General features: G+C 39.9%; 1 protein-coding gene across 9 annotated transcripts in view; it reads right to left on the bottom strand.

The window, feature by feature from the left end:
• TANC2 (tetratricopeptide repeat, ankyrin repeat and coiled-coil containing 2) overlaps positions 1–16069 on the bottom strand; it is a 376540-nt gene that overhangs the window by 17719 nt on the left and 342752 nt on the right. For all 9 annotated transcript variants that reach the window (XM_036899778.2, XM_057501594.1, XM_057501595.1 and 6 more), the window contains 6 exons: positions 15064–15186; positions 14270–14506; positions 11377–11562; positions 9362–9455; positions 3287–3420; positions 2258–2381 (listed from right to left, as the gene is read on the bottom strand). In XM_036899778.2, coding sequence (XP_036755673.1) covers positions 2258–2381; positions 3287–3420; positions 9362–9455; positions 11377–11562; positions 14270–14506; positions 15064–15186 — 898 coding nt within the window. The remainder of the gene's footprint in view (positions 1–2257; positions 2382–3286; positions 3421–9361; positions 9456–11376; positions 11563–14269; positions 14507–15063; positions 15187–16069) is intronic.

Here is a 16069-nt window from a genome sequence, read left to right as displayed (position 1 = left end):
CTCTTTTTAAAAATCTTGAATGGCTCCCCACTGCCTTCAGAATTAAGTCCAAATTCTCTTAATCTGCTCCTTTTCAACGTCTTTCCACGTTTCCAATTTTATTTCCCAACAGTCCTTGTGTACTCCCCTGGACAACTTGTACATTTCTCTGAACTGCTCTGCTGTTTCTCCTCAACCTCTCATTTACTTTCCCCTCCCTAAATACAGAGCATTTTTTCTATTAAATTTCAGTCTATCCTTTTCTATCTCAAATACCTTTATCGGAGCACTTAGATTTTTCACTTCAGTGGTTATTTATCTTTGTTTCATCCCTTTCTTGTCAGATTATAGACCTTTTGAGGGCACAGTTTATAATGTATTAATTAAAAAAAAAACACCTCACAGTTCCTAGCATAGGTGGTTCTGCAAATAATGTAGGCTAAAGAAAGTTTGTGGAATTTGTTGATTTAGTGAGAGTCCCTGATTTAAGTGTGAAATAATGAAATACTGACAGTCCCTGACTTAAGATGGTTTGACTTAAGGTTTTGGAGTTTACAATAGTGCAAACATGATATGCATTCAGTAGAAACCATACTAGAATTTTGAATCTTGATCTTTCCCCAGGCTAGTCATATGCCTTGTGATATTCTCTCTTGATGCTGGGCAGTGGTACCAAGCTGCGGCTTCCAGTTAGCCACACGATCATTAGGGCAAACAGCAGATACATTTACAACCACCTGAACACATACAACCATTCCGTTTTTCACTTTGTTACTACTATTCAGTAAATAACAGGAGACAGCCAACACTTAATTGTAAAATAGGCTTTGTGTTAGATGATTTGTCCAAACTCCAGGCTAATATAAGTGTTCTGAGCATGTTTAAGGTAGACTAGGCTGTTATGATGCACATATATGTTAGGTGTATTAAATGCATTTTTGCCTTATGATATTTTCAACTTCCAATGGGTTTACTGGGATGTAACCCCACTGTAAGTCAAGGAAGATCTATATTGCGAAGAGCAGAGTGTCTGCAGTGGTACGGCAGACTCCATCTCTGGGCTCAGCGCCTGACGAGCTTGTGTTGGTGTGCAGTGGACACTGCAGCTATCTAAAGGTTATCAGTGGCTGAAGAGGTCCTGCGTTTTCCAATACACTTGGGTTGTTCTGCGACATTTACTCTTGCCACATCTTAGCCTGAGAGCCTAGGTACATCTTCCTTCCCCTCCCAGCACCGCCTTAGCAGAAGTGAGGATATCATGAAACCAGACTTATTTGGTGGGGAAGCAAGAACCACTTTTTGCACTGGAGAGCAGTTCTCTTGATTCTGACCAGACTTGTGAGGTCTGAGGCTGCAGAAACAAATCTCTGGAGGACACAGCTAAAGATCCTGGGTCTCTGAGTTGTAGTCTGAAATCTGAGAAATCTCACCTTCTTCCTAACTCAACTACCCTTAGCAGCTCTGGCCTGGACATGATTCTTCAGGAGGTTTGTTTCCTTGAAGTGTTCGTGCTTGTTGGTATAATTATAGATGATTGGTCCAGTTTACTAATAGGGGAGGCTAACTGGAATGGAGTCATTAAGGCTGATCACAATCACACTACCTTCTGCTGTGTAAATGCTCAAGCTCCACTACATGGTACTGTAGGGTCACCAGTGGCTCAAGCTTTTCTACTACAGTGGCCCACCGTCACTCACCAGTTTTGCATAGGTGACTGAGGTCATAGCAGTCAAAAGGAAGGCTGAGTGTTTTGACCACAGTACCCTTTAATTTTTTTGCCATTCATCTGGAATATGTGAATGTTGATAAATGTCAAAAGGAATTTTTTACCAAAGGAGGATAATAATATTCTGATTCCTCAGATAGGGCCCCACTGTCAGGAACTGTCTTAACCTCTGTTTGCCTCCTGTGGATACAAGAAGATATTAGTAGTACTGGTTTACAGAGGAATTGATAAAGTCAAAATACAATCCTGGGAAGATGAACATTCGTTGAGTGTATATTGAAAGATCAAAGTTTGGAGATTACATATTTGAATTAAAGATTTTAGGATATGTTTATTTGATTCAACTATGAAAAATCTCTCAAGCCATTAGGAAATTGAGTTAGAAGAGTTAGAAGAGTCTCACTGTATATAAGAGGAGGTGCGCTTTCATTTTCTAACCACCTAGATTAATAATATCTATTCTTAACATCTTTTGGAATCCATCACTGGAAATCATGAGTTCCTTGGGTTAGGATGGCAACGATCATCCAGAGTTGGCATCTCAGGACTGACCTTGTGCAAGTAGGAAGTCCACGGTTCCCAGATGGCCTTCAGAAGCAGCCATCATGAGGGGAGTCCGGCCCTGCTTGTCTGCCATGTTGACATCAGCCCCATGGGTGAGTAAAAGATCAACAATCTGCAAGCACAGAGGAGCAGGGGCCATGAGCCAGGAGAAGCCACCAAGCAGACACGCACGTTGTCCCTGCACTGTGTGAGCTCCCACTGCTGTCATCTCCACAGGTGACTCTCTGTTGCAAGAAGCCCCCTGGCACCTGCAGTCCTGGGACCATGTGATTTGATCTCTGACTCTCAGGGACAGCTAAATGAGAAGAGTTCAGCTCTGAATGTTTGATCAGCCACCAAGGAAAAAAGAATTTAGGAAAAAAGGCCAAGATATAGACAAACAATCCCCAAATGGGAGCTCCAGCGCAGGCCACTACCCATGCCACTGCCATTTTGTTGACCTCTAGGGGTTGCAAACCTGCTTGCAGTGAATATTTACGACCGAACTAAATATAATCAAAGGCCTCTGATAACTCTTCAACACTGCTTGGCTTCTAGAGCTTTTTGTCTACTCAACTACTTCCAAAGACTATTACCAATATGCTTTCTTTTCTATCCTAAGTAATAAATCAGCACTTACCCATAATCCAAATATCTGGAAAGACTGTGTAACTAGAATTTACATACACTACATTTTCTTTTAGTAGTCTGACATACCTGCCAGCAAGTTAGCAGGGATCTGCTGGGAAAAGAACCTTCCAGAGCACCTGTGGATACTGTGAAATATGAGAAGGAGGTCACTCCATGACCAGGCCAAAAGTAGCCAGTCCTTCCGTACAATGTAAATCATGATGATTCTGAAGGTTAACTTTGTGATATATTTTCAATTAACAAGGATATTAATAACAAAGTCCCAAGTCCTCAATCCTGATGACTGTGGGGTAACCCAAAGTTAGTGACTTTTTTGCTCTTTGCTTCAGAACTTCCCACCTTTAACTCACCTCTGCCGAAGGGACTGAAAGTAGCTGCTCTGCTTACCTGCCAGTGGCCCTGTCGAACGGTGCTGAATAGGGGTACAGCCCCTCTGCGGTTTGGCTGGGCCACTGCTGCCCCTTGTTCTAACAGCAGACGACACACTTCCAGTTTGCCCCTTCCGGCTGCAGCTGTCAGGGCTAAGGGCAGAGAACACAGACTGAGAACAGGTGGTCCTTCTCCTCTCCAGCCCTCTGTGTTAGGCATAACAGTATGTCAGTGTTTGATTAATGTAACTGCACTTTACCTCCAAGAATAATGATTTTAGCTACTTTTGCCATGAAGGAAAATTCTAAAGAAAAATAATAAATAAAATCACATTTAAGTGAGCTTCCAATATATGGAGACAATGAAAACAATAAATATATTGAAAAACCACCTTTGATCACAATTACTTGGTTTCATTTTTCCTACCAAGGCTGTCTTCTCTGCTTTTGACTTACTGCTTTTCTGTACCTCTTCCAAGCTACAAACCTTTCACTGGGCTATGTGTGGGTGGAATATGGAGAGAAGGGCCTTTACAGAGTCTTCTTTAGAATTAGCTAGGAACCATCCCTGGCCAAATTCTACTCCTTGACCCCTTAAACCCAAAGAAACAAAGTCAGAAATTGCAGTCTAAGGGCCTCTTTTTCTTCATTAGCTGATACAGACGTTTCTATACATTTGCAACCATTTTTACAGGAGGATCAAAATTGTTCAAGGTAATAGTCTTAAAGAAGAGAGAAGAGGTGGTATGACAAAGGCTCTTATGAATATGAAATAATGGAGTCATATAAAAAATAGGTATAGTGAATATTAGGGACATAGCAGGATGAAGCTTAAACTTTTTTTGTGCTAGGGTCCATTGTTTCTGATGTTTGATACAGTGGAGATTCTATGAGTGCCTATTTCATCTTCTGCATACTATTTTGATAGCAGCAAGAGGAATTTGGAGATATGCTTTCTACATAGTCCATATTTGAACAAATATATATTGTCTTAACCACGGGATCTCAAAGGCACTGGTTTAATGTTTGAGAGAATGGACGAGGGTAGGGGGAATGGTAAACATTGCTAGAAGATGTCAGGAATTGTGCTTTGAAAGAAAGAAGATGGGTAACTCAGAATTGACTTGGAAAACTGATGTAGTAGTCAGCAGTCCTTCCTTCATTATGGCCACCTACTCCAGTGACAAATCAGGAAAAGATAGTATTTGGCAGGTGCAGATATTTCAGTTTGCAAATGTAGGTATCTAATCAGGCAAGCAATTGAAATTCCAATCAAATGGTCAATGGTCACTTGTGATTTTTTTCATTTAAGTGCAAATCATGGCATTTTTGTCTTTGGGCTTGGCCAAATTTATCCACAATTGACTGATTCATATGCAAAAACAAAACTACCTGTAGTATTTACCAAGACAAACCTCCAAATAATCTTTTCCTTCCTCAAGGATAAGAAGGGATTATAAAGGAAAATGTGACAATTTTAGAAGATATATTCACTCTTAGGCTAGATATACATATGCCTTGTCTTACGTATGTTTTCGGTTTCATTTTGGAACTCTTAGCATGGGCATTTCTGTCCTGTTCCTTACAGGAAGGCAGAGGCTTGGCCCTATCTGAGGCGTGGGTCATTTCCAAGCCCTGCATGGATGTGTACAAGTATTGATGGGTGCCAGTATTTACTTGACAAAGAAGTTTTGCCTCTTGTTCTCTAAATGAAAGTGATCCTCCGTCTTTCCAAAGGTCATATTTCTAATAGTTCAGAAAAAGACAAACAGAAAACTTTAGTTCTTGGGTCAGAACACGAGAGTAGCTTAAGGACGTGACTGGAAATCATCAGGTGTACACCTTAAAGTTAATACAATGTTATGCTCAGTTCTATTTAGTAAAGCTGGGGAAAAAAAAAAATCTGGGTTGATACTTGTTAGGAACCATTGGTATTATTTTGTTGGTACATAAAACAAATGATTTGGAAAACTACTAACTCCTATGTTCTGATCCCATTTAAAGTAGCTACTAGGTGACTGGGCTGAAGCAAACCTCTCTTTTAATGTTCTGTGTTTGTGTGTGTATGTGTGTGGGTGCAATATATTCTTTTTCACAAAAGAATTTATAGTGCCACGGAGAAAATATTTCAGAATCAAGCCTTTCACCAATGATGCCAGTTCACAGAACACAGTTGAAAAAAATCACTCTAGTGCCCATCCTGAAAACTAAACTTATACCGTCCACTCTAACCTAGAGTTACATTGTTCTGGCTGGCCCTCTTTAACCCTCTGGATAACACATTTATATGAGAGGCAATGTTTCATTTGGCCTCTTTCTTTGTTGTATCGTCTCTGTTGCTTTGGTTATGATGTAATTTGGCGGGAATCTCCAGTTGATGGCTAGACACGGTCATTAACACAGCTGGCCAATCTCAGAGTAACAGAACTAAGTAAAATAGGATCTGTACTTTTCAAGATCCAAGAGCAAGGAGTTGCTTTGGCTGGATTTTATATAAGTCTTATCAAAAACTCTTAAAACTTTCTGAAAGAAAGAAGATTAAGGTAAAGCCAGTTCTGTAAAATAACAAACTGATTCTTAGAGCAAACACAGCAGTTTGGAGCTAAATCTCTTCCTAAGAGACCAGTAACAGAATTTGTTCCCTAGCTTGTCGGCATCTGATGAGATTATCTGACATCAATGGTTCTTTTCCAAAGGGAAACATCTAAGGAACTGGAAGAGGCAGACAGGATGCAGCTCAGAGCTGGGGAAATAGCCAAAGCCTGCTTGGATGGGATGCTGAAACTACATGGAATGTGGCAAAGCAAATGGTTCTTTTGTTTCTTTGTTTTCGACCTTGAGATATTACAGCACAGACAGGTCATGTAAGACCAATGGGAGGGAGGTGGTTGGGGAGACACAAACTGAGCACTGCTATCCAAAACAACATTAATTAAGTATTTATTGAGCTACTGGTTAGACACTGTCTCTGCTCTAAAGGAATTCATCACTGAATCAGGATAATAAGTAAACCAGTTAATTACTATACACTGTGATAAACACAACAGAGGTTGAGTCCATGAGGTTGTATGGAGGTGGCAAAGAGGAAGAAGTGTCTGAGAAGGACTTCAGGAAGAGATGGAAATCTGAGCTAGATGATGAAAAGAGAAATAGGAGACTTAGAGGCATGCAAGGACAAGGGGGAGGCATGCTAGGTGCAGGAAGAGCATGTATAAAGGCACTGAGGTGGGAAACAGTGTATCTATTGTTATTGGAATTCCTGGGAAGACAGGCAGCAGATGAGACTGGGATCATGACTGGTCTTTTAATGCTACATTTAAGAACTAATGCTACACGTGGTCAATGAAGGGTTGTAAGCAGGAAAGTGACATGAACAGATTGTGGTTCAGAAAGATCACTTTGGCTGTCTGGGAGATGAATCACAAAAGGGTTGGGGACTAGGGATAAGAACAGCTAGGAGGTAGTTGTAATAACCTAGGCAAAAGATGATGAGGGCATGAATTAAGGGAATCTTGTGGTTCAGGCTCCAGAGTTGCTAGAAATTTTAATGCTGGTCCTGCTCTGTGCCCACAAGACAAGAGAAGAAGAGGGAGTGGAGTACAATCTCATCACCTTAATTGCTTTTCTTCTGTGCTATTCTATAAAAAGTCTGTGAAAACTCTGTGGGGTGGGAGGGGGTCAGCTAGATGGTGAAATCTGGTGTAGGAAGACACTATCAGGAAGGATAAAGAGGCTGCAAAGGAAGGCAAAAGCAACCAGGATATTCTAATGATCTGCTTTTAGAAAACCCAATATGTAAACATCACATCTCAAATTTCACTATATGCTAAGATATAGTTCATTGATTTTAAGACGTACTTTTTTCCCTTCACATTTTAACATCTCTGAAATTGGGATACATCTTAGGGTTGATGTTATAAACTATGCAGTTTTACAGGTAGAGGTGGGTTTTGTTTTGTTTTTGGTAGTGGCATATAAAATAGTTTCTTATAATTAGTGATGTCTTAGATTTGACAGAGTAACTAATACATTTGTTGGAAACATGACCATTGTATTTTTCTCAGGTGAAAATTGTGTTAAGCCAGGGTTGCAGTTATGAGACCCAACCAGTGGGCTGTAGGTCAGAGACCTACATTCATTTTATGATGAAAACATATAGAAGATTCTGCCACTGGAGAAAACATTACAGTTCAATGGGTCATTATAAATTTTAAATGACTGTGTGTTTAAGTTAGAAAGGAACATGTGTACTTAGTAAACCCATCACTATAGATAGAAAAGCAACTCATAGTGTATTCTGTACTAGTGATAAGTTGAAGGGACATTTTTATATAGCAAAGATATTATTTCTGAAATCAAATAACTTCAAAGATCTATACATTATATTATAAATGCATTTTATTCTAACTCGTTTAAATGGCATTTTATGTTTATAATGCTGAAATTATTTTATGCAAATATCAAGTTAAACACAACACAGTTTTGATTATAGGCAAACTGACACAAAGCTTTGATTTTTATTATCTTGAGATATGGTACTATGTAAGCAAATCATTGTTAACAAATTTTATTGCACACTTTAAAGCATGACATATTTAAAAAGTCCTGAGTCTGTAAAGTTTTATTTTAATATGAAATTCATATCACTAAAAATAAGTCTTCCACTTAGTTCACACCCTTCTTGGACATTTTTAAGAATTCTTTCCAGTATAGCACTAGAATGTGTTTGATACTTATCCCTATGATTGTTGGTCTTGTAATTTCCATCCCTTATCACCACTGGGCCATTACATTTTTTGCCCTTCCCAGTGATTACTTGTGCAGGGCGACAGGGGTCTGTCGGGCAGTGCGGCAGCACTGTGCTGGGGAAGGCTGTGCCAATGGGGCAGTAAGCGGGCGCGTCCCTTCTGCAGCTCTCGGCCACAGTGCGGATACTCCAGAACTGCAGGCGTCCTGGCCAGGACCTTCCCCTCAGCCTGCCCTCTGGCTTCCCTCTGGGTGGGGGACCACAGACAGCAGCTGCTTCCAGCTGCACATTTTCCTGTAATCTGCCATGGGCTCTTAAGCTGCAGCTGCCTGGCATCTGCTCCCTTTGGCTCCTACAGAGGAAGGGATTGTTTGAGAAGCAAGTCCTGAGCTTTGGACCTTTTTACATAATGTGAAAGATGCCATGAAACATATATAAGATTTTTGCCATGGGCAGAAACATCACAGTTCAATAGGTCATTACAAATTTTAAGTGATTTCAAGTGTGTTCTCTAATTTCTAATAACACACTGACCCTAACCAAAACACACACCCTTCATATTTAGTAAGATTTTTTCCCTAAATTGGCCATCTCAATATTGGTCTACTCCTGGCAAATATGGCACATATCTGTGGTGACTTTATAGTTTTCATTGCTTTGGTTTCATAAAAATGAATAAATTGTTACTGTTTCTCCAGATGTTCCAGTTTAGACTTGGGGGAAAGGCAACAATCACTTCTTGCAAAGGCCACAAGGAAGAAGCCTCTGTAGAAGTAATAGACATCGCCTTGCTACAGATCAGGAGGGATTGCATGGGGCTGCTCTTTACTAGGTGGGACCTTCATTTTGTATCCAGATAGCAACTTTACTCATAACGTATCAGCTTAACAGCTTCAGATACTACTATGCCATGATAATGCTGGATTAAGCCAGAAGGGGTGAATAAAACTTAACCACCTGATTTATAACCACACGTGGAAAGAGTTAATTGATGGTATAAATATTTATTCCTAACTGCTACAAGAATCAGATTTAAAAAAAAAAAAAGAAAAGAAAGGCAAAGCCACAACTATTCTCTATTCTGGCTTGGCGCATTGTAAGGGAACTTTGAGTCTTTTAAAAATATTTGGAAACGAGTATGGGAAAATTTTGTTTGAAGGAAGACTCCAGTGCTAATGGTATGGAGAACCCAAAGGAAAAGATGACTGAAGTAAGGAAATTGCTTGACTTTTTATTTTGGCTAAATTGGTCTCAGAGACCACCAAATAAGACAGAGTATGCAGAGAAATGAGGGGGTGAGATGCAGAGAGTATCTCCACACAGACACAACACATTCATGAGAAGTACCTGTCTCTCCCCAGAGACTGTCAAAGCTGTTGATCTGTGCTCGCTCCACTTCCTCTTCATCTTTTTCTGGAAGATCAAGTAGGTAGGAGACAATCTGAAACAAGAAGTAGTGTCAGCTCAAACTTCAGGTGGAAAATTATGCTACAGATGCTAGCCTGTCAGTTTTAGAAAATACTTGGATGACCCAAGTGTCATGAAATCTCTTGGACACAAAGGAATCAGAACTGATTGTCCTGGCAAAGAAACCCAAAGCTGCCATGAGGACGTCTGTTCTAGCAGGTACAGTTTACATGTTTCTTTTGAAAACAATTTATTTGCATAACATGTGATTTAAAAAAAAATTACATATTCCTCATATTTCAGTTAGGGAAGCAACCCCTCATCCTCCCCATACCAATAAAGAAACAGAAAAAAACAACTGATAAACAAAAAACAGAAAGTAAATATTGAGAAAACACGGAATTTCTTTGGAGTAAAGTGATTACCCTCCTTAAGTGAGAATGGTTGCTAACAACAAAGGAAAGTGACTGCTGTTTCCAGGAATTTGACTGTAGAGAGGGTTAAAAAACCTCCCATAGGTAATAAAAATTTCAGTTTTATTTAATATTCCTTATGACATATCAGGTCATTTGATAGGATAGCTGTGTGAAGCATCCTGTGCAATGCGCTGAGCCAACTTGTATGGGCCCATGAAAGCTGATTGTTAAACTTTCAGAATCTTGCAAGCTAGCTGTTTAAACAAAGATGTTTATTAACATCTTTAAATAACAATTAAATTATATTAAAAACAAAGGTTAAAAAACATAAAATCTCATAACTTCCTAATTATTTAACTACATTTTAGTGTTAATATATCTATGCTCTTAAGGTTATGTATATTTATGGTGTCTGTGGTTCCTGTATGGAGAAATATTACACAATGATGTGTTATGGTATATCTCTCTGCAACTTTGTGTTCTGTGATGTCACATTAGTAGCCTGAAATCAGCCATGGTGGGAATATTTGATTTTATTGCAAATCAGGATTTGATTTAGTGCTAAAGTGGGAAAGGAGTTCAAGTTTAATGGATATAATTTGTATGACGGTAAGAATAGTTTAACAGTAGATCACATATCAGATTTAATGATAATAAAATTATTGGGAAAAGAGTTAGCAAATTGGGGTGCAACTCTTTTTATCAAATCCTGGTTTGAGTTGCAACCATAGACTGGCTACAGATATAAATTTGGCAAAAATCAACAGAAGCATCCAATTAAGAGTATTGTACATTTCTTGGTTATTTGTAAACTGTGTGTGTTAAATGTTCTTTTTATTAGTAAAGTTGATAATAAATTTAAGTATGTATGTACACACCCACACACACATTCCTACTTCACTGCACTCCCCTCCCAGAGCTGGTTGTTAAACATTTCCTAAAATGCTACCAATTCTATACATTTTAACATTGTATTATTACTATCATTAATATATAAACTAACAAAAGTACTGTTTGTATAGTGTTTAACAGTTTACAAAGCACCTTTCACATCAGCCTTGTAAAAAAAGAATTTGTTAAACTCACTTATTAGACTCACTTTGATGGGAAACTAAGGTTCTAGGAGATTAGGTAACTTGCCCAAGGCCCAGAGCTAATTAGAGTAGCAAAGATGGGTCTCAAATCTGATCCTTCTCAGATTCCAAATATGTGCCCTTCCCATCCCACACTGTCTACTACCCATGGGAACACAGTTCAACAAATAATCCCTCTGGGCTTAGTGTCACTGTTACATAGGGTGGAAAGATTGGATCATATAATTTCTAAGGTACTTTTGAAGTCCTGCGCCCACACTTCTAGGCACCTTGGCACTGGAGACTTCTGGTGCTTCATGGAGTCTTGTCTCCCTATTCCTCAGAGCAGTGAGCAAAAGCTAGTTCACATAAATTAGGCTGGCAATGCAACCTTTCCTAGGTCCTTCAATATGTATAGCTGGAAACAAAACAAAACAACCAAATACCTTATCACCTGCGTTCTTACCTCGGTGTAACCCATGCTAGCTGCAGCAACGAGGGCCTGCTGGATGGCGTGGCTCTTCTTAAATACTCCTTGCTGCTGGCCGGCCATTGTCCAGTCGCACTGAATCAAGAACTTGACAACCTCCAGGTGACCTCGGAGGGCAGCATGGACCAGAGCACACTGCCCGTTCTTGTCCAGGTGATCCACCTGAGGGGAGGAGACAGAGAAATCTGTGTGAATGAAGACTTGTGGCTGCACTCCCAACCAGTCACACCAGCTCTGCCCAGGTCTGGATTACTAAGATTCATTTTTTCCCGTTCCCTGAGCCAATCTCAGAAAATTTAGAAAATACTTTCCTACTCAGGTTAGGTCATCACTGAGCTACAACTCTGGTAGATGCCCCTCTGGGCAGAACCTGTTTTCCTAAGGTCAGACTTTTGTTTTCACACACACACAAAATCCTCCCAAAACTCAGAAAAACAAAACCCACAGCTCCAGCTTTGTTTTCCTGAGGCTCATTCTCCTTTGTCTTCCAATAGTTCTTTTCAGACTCAGTTTTGAAATACTTGTGGCTCTGATGGCACAAAAAACTGTCTTTGAAATATTGAAAGGGAAGAAAAACATTTTGAAACTCAAATTTTCTGGTGTTCCAAAGAAGCAAAATATCTTATATCATGAATCATACATTTGACCACCCAGCTTTGGCAAAGGCCACTTTTCTCTTCTAATTGGAAGGCAGAATCTCAAAGATCCAGCCAAAATGACTAGAGCTACTTGGAGCTGAATGCTCACTAAGTTCCAACAGCAGTTTTTACAACTGTGCTGTTGGCTACAAGTTTAGGCTGAAAGGTGGGCCTGATTAAGATCAATCTACAAGAAGGTAGCCACATGTTTGCATAGATGAGTAGCCTTTTCTAGTGGGGAGGCAGGTTATCTTTAAGTGGTAATTCGAGCACTTGAAACAGAAGTTCTGGGTCTGGGTCTCTCTAGCCTTAGTTCCACCCAGCCATCTATTTAACAAATGTTCACTGAAATCCTACTATGTGCAAGGTACCACACAGGATAAAAAGGTGAATAAGAGTAAAATATAGATTCCACTCTCAAAGACTTTCTATCTGGTGATACAACCAATGTGACAGAAGCCTATCTATCCAACAAGGTGTATATAATAAATGTATAAGGAAAGTAAAAGTGCAATAAAAGTTTAGAGAATTTCCAGGTAGAATCAGTAATGGGTTTAGAAGGAAGGGTGTTATGGCCTAAGAGTTTGTGTCCCCCTCAATTATATGTTGGCATTGTAATTCCCAAGGTGGTGGCATTACTTACTCTTTATCACCAAGGGAAAAACAGTAACTTCAGAGTTGAGAAGCCTAGAAGACACCTTAATCAAGTGACAGAAGTTAACATCTACCTTTGATAAGACAGCAACACTGTGGACCCCTTGACGTGCTGCATTAGTAAGGGTACAGCATCACTTTAGTGGTATTCTTGCCCAAAATATATAAACTCAATCTAATGATGAGAAACTATAAGACAAACTAAAATTGAAGAACACTCTGTAAAATAACTGGTTAGTATTCATCAGTATTTTAATGGTGAAGCTGGGGGAGAGAGTATGAGGATGGACAAGGCCACCGGAGGACAACATCTTAGTGAACAGTTACACTGGGAGTAGGAAGACAGAAGAGCAACCGGGGAGACAGGAGGAGAGCTAGGGCATTACACTGTCTTGAGAAGTATTGTGGTCAATCTTGTCAATATTATGGAGAAGTTTAGAAGGGGAGAAATGAGAAAAAGTTCTTTAAATTGGTAATTAGCAGTTCTTAGTGACTTTTGAGACAGTAGCTTCAGATGAATGCCAAGAGGTTGGGGTTTTAGAGAACTCTTTATTTTTTAAAGAATATTATTTATTAGGCATTGTAAGAGATAGCTGAGCAGCAGCAAAGACCCAGCTGAGATTAGAATATGAATCCACAGTTATAATAATGAGGCCCAGTTATTATTTTAGAGGTGTTCAGTCAAATGAAGAGGGCATTACAGATGGACCATCACTGTCACAGTAAATTTCACTGAGAGTCCCAGGTCCCAGCTCCCAAAGGAGTCTGCAGAGTTCCACTTTCTTCCCTGGTGAAAACACTGGGCACCTCAGACTGAGGTCATACATATTAGTTATATTTCATTGCAAAACCACCAAAATCCTGTTTGTTTTCAGGACTGAAACAAAATACTGTAAGGCTATAATTTTCCCCAGAGGCCTATACTTTTGAGACCAGCATTTTCCTTTTCACCAATATTTCAAAACTGAGTTCTTTTACATCAGTGGCTCTTGAGGTACTATAAAGCAAACACATTTTTTAGAAATGTTTTCAGAGGATTAAAGTATACTAACAGAAGCACTCCTGAATGCTTCTGATCAGTTGGAGTGTAAATAGGATCATCTTTTCTCTACCTCTACTACAGGGATGGTCTTCAAGGTAGAACAGGGAGTCTGGTCTCTGTTCTTAACTCCATGGCTAATTTCTTCTCTACACATTAAAGTTTACAGTCTGCAGGCACTGTTCAGTTCAGACTTCCCACTGCAGTCTCCTTGCCACACCACTTCTCCTTCCTCACTCTGAGCTCAGTAGAGAATTTCTTGGTTGGTAGGTAGGGACTTTTTGTGACTGCTCATAAATGCAGTTTCCTAAGTACTGCCCAAAGGCTTCAGAACCGTGACCAGAGGTAGCATGAAGTGGCAACGGCAGTGGGCCAACACTGGGATGTGGGCACAGCCAGCACTCCCTGTGACCTGCCCTCAGGAGGGTTGGATGGACTCTACCTAGATTCATGTGGTGATGCAGGAAATAAGGAAGACTACAGCAGGAAGGAAGGAAAAGGGGAGAAGGGACAAGTGGCAGAGTCACACAGCTGTTACCTTGGCCCGTTTCTTGCACAGCAACACAACGATGCTCAGGAAGCCTGCCGCTGCGGCGTAGCCCAGAGGAGTCAGGCCGCTTTCAGAAGAGGCATCCACGTTGGCCCCAAACTCCAACAGCAGGGCCACCATTTCTGTGTAACCAAGATGAGACTGGACACAGAGAATTGGAGCATTATTTAAAACCTCTGTCCGATAATTAATATTGGCACCTCCCAAAATCAGCAGTCGGCTGACCTAGAAAGAAGTAAATAAATAGAAGTGATACTCAGACAAGTATCAGTCACATCCTTTTAGTCACCTTTTATTAAGTCATCTGGGACCGCACAACAGTGCTCAGGTGCATTTAGTAACTGCTTTATTTTATCATCTTCATTTGTTCCTATTTTAGTATCTTGCTTTTAGAAAGGGAAGTAAAATGCCTCCTTTACAGTAACTAGTGCAAAGTCTACCCATACTGTAGTAATGAACATAGTCTCTATTAATTAAGTGGACTGTTGGTCAGAAAAGCTTCTATTAAAACAAAGGCTACTAGAGACTGATTTCCTCCCTAGAAGGAGCAGGACCTGATCCTGTAAATCAGAGCCAGCTTAGAAGGTAGTAGGTCAGTAGGTTTGGTCTTCAATTCACAGAATAAAATGTAACAATTCAAAATATATTATCAATAAAAGGCTAATTAATAGGAGACAGTCCAAGGCAAGTCAAAGATCAATAAAAATGACACTTAAATGTCCTTCTAATTTTATTTTTTCATAGTTAATTTTTTAATCTGTCTGTAATTTATAAGCACTTACCTTTATATTTGGAGTGTAGAGATTTCGTAAAGAAGCCAATGCCATTGAAAGACCTTCTGTGCTATAGGAGATCCAGAGACCTTGGAGGATGGAGGATGATACACCAACTTTTTTACTCAAACCCTGAAAAAAGAAACACATAGCAGTCCCACTAAAAATTACAATCTTTGTAGTACATAGTGGCCTTTAGGTTTGTGGCTCTAATAAATGAAAGTAGATTCTCACCCTAACAACACATCCATGCTCAGCAAAGGCAATTCACTGATGAGGACTAGAAGTAGTCCTATAGGAACAAGCCAACTTGTCTCTATGCTAAGTAGTCTGGCAACAATCTATTGAATACCTCTTTTCTGCTGTACCTGGATGTAATTCTTTCCCCATAGTTTTTCTATTAGCTTTCTTGAGTCAATCTCTTAAATTCAAGTTAGTAAAATACACAATGGGACAGAGATAATGAAGTGTGATGGTTGACCCCCATCTCATTTTCTTGGGCTTCTGGGAAAGCTATATTTCCGACCTCCTGTACAGTTTGGTGACCCAGATGACTGAATTCTGGCTAGGAAAGTATGGGCAGAATTAGTATGTCAGATTGAGGCGTGGCCCCAAACCTGCGTATTTCTCCACACTTTCTACTGTCCCTCTTGACTGCAGGCCAGAGTATCCAATGGAGGATTCTGAGGCCCTAGGCAACTTTGTAACTACTATAGGGGAGGAGCCTGACTGGACTGCAATGTCAGTGAGAAATAAACCTTTGTTAAGTCATTGGGATTTTAAAGGTTTGTTATAGCAGCTAGCATTCCTCACCCTGACTAATATAACCTCAAACAATCATGTCTGTTTATCCTTAGGAAAACAACAATATAGGTGTGATTGCCATTAAGCAACACATTTTCTCTAGCGTAACTGGTATAGGTACCATCCCACTGCATGTATAATGCTTGCCCCTTTCCAAAAGGAAGTTAGACCATTTGTTTTATATCTATCTGGATAGTCAGACATTCTCTGG

This window comes from Manis pentadactyla, chromosome 4 (assembly GCF_030020395.1).
Source record: "Manis pentadactyla isolate mManPen7 chromosome 4, mManPen7.hap1, whole genome shotgun sequence".
Taxonomy (NCBI): domain Eukaryota; kingdom Metazoa; phylum Chordata; class Mammalia; order Pholidota; family Manidae; genus Manis; species Manis pentadactyla.
The sequence above is the reverse complement of the archived record's forward strand: the minus strand, read 5'-3'. Positions and strand labels throughout refer to the sequence as shown.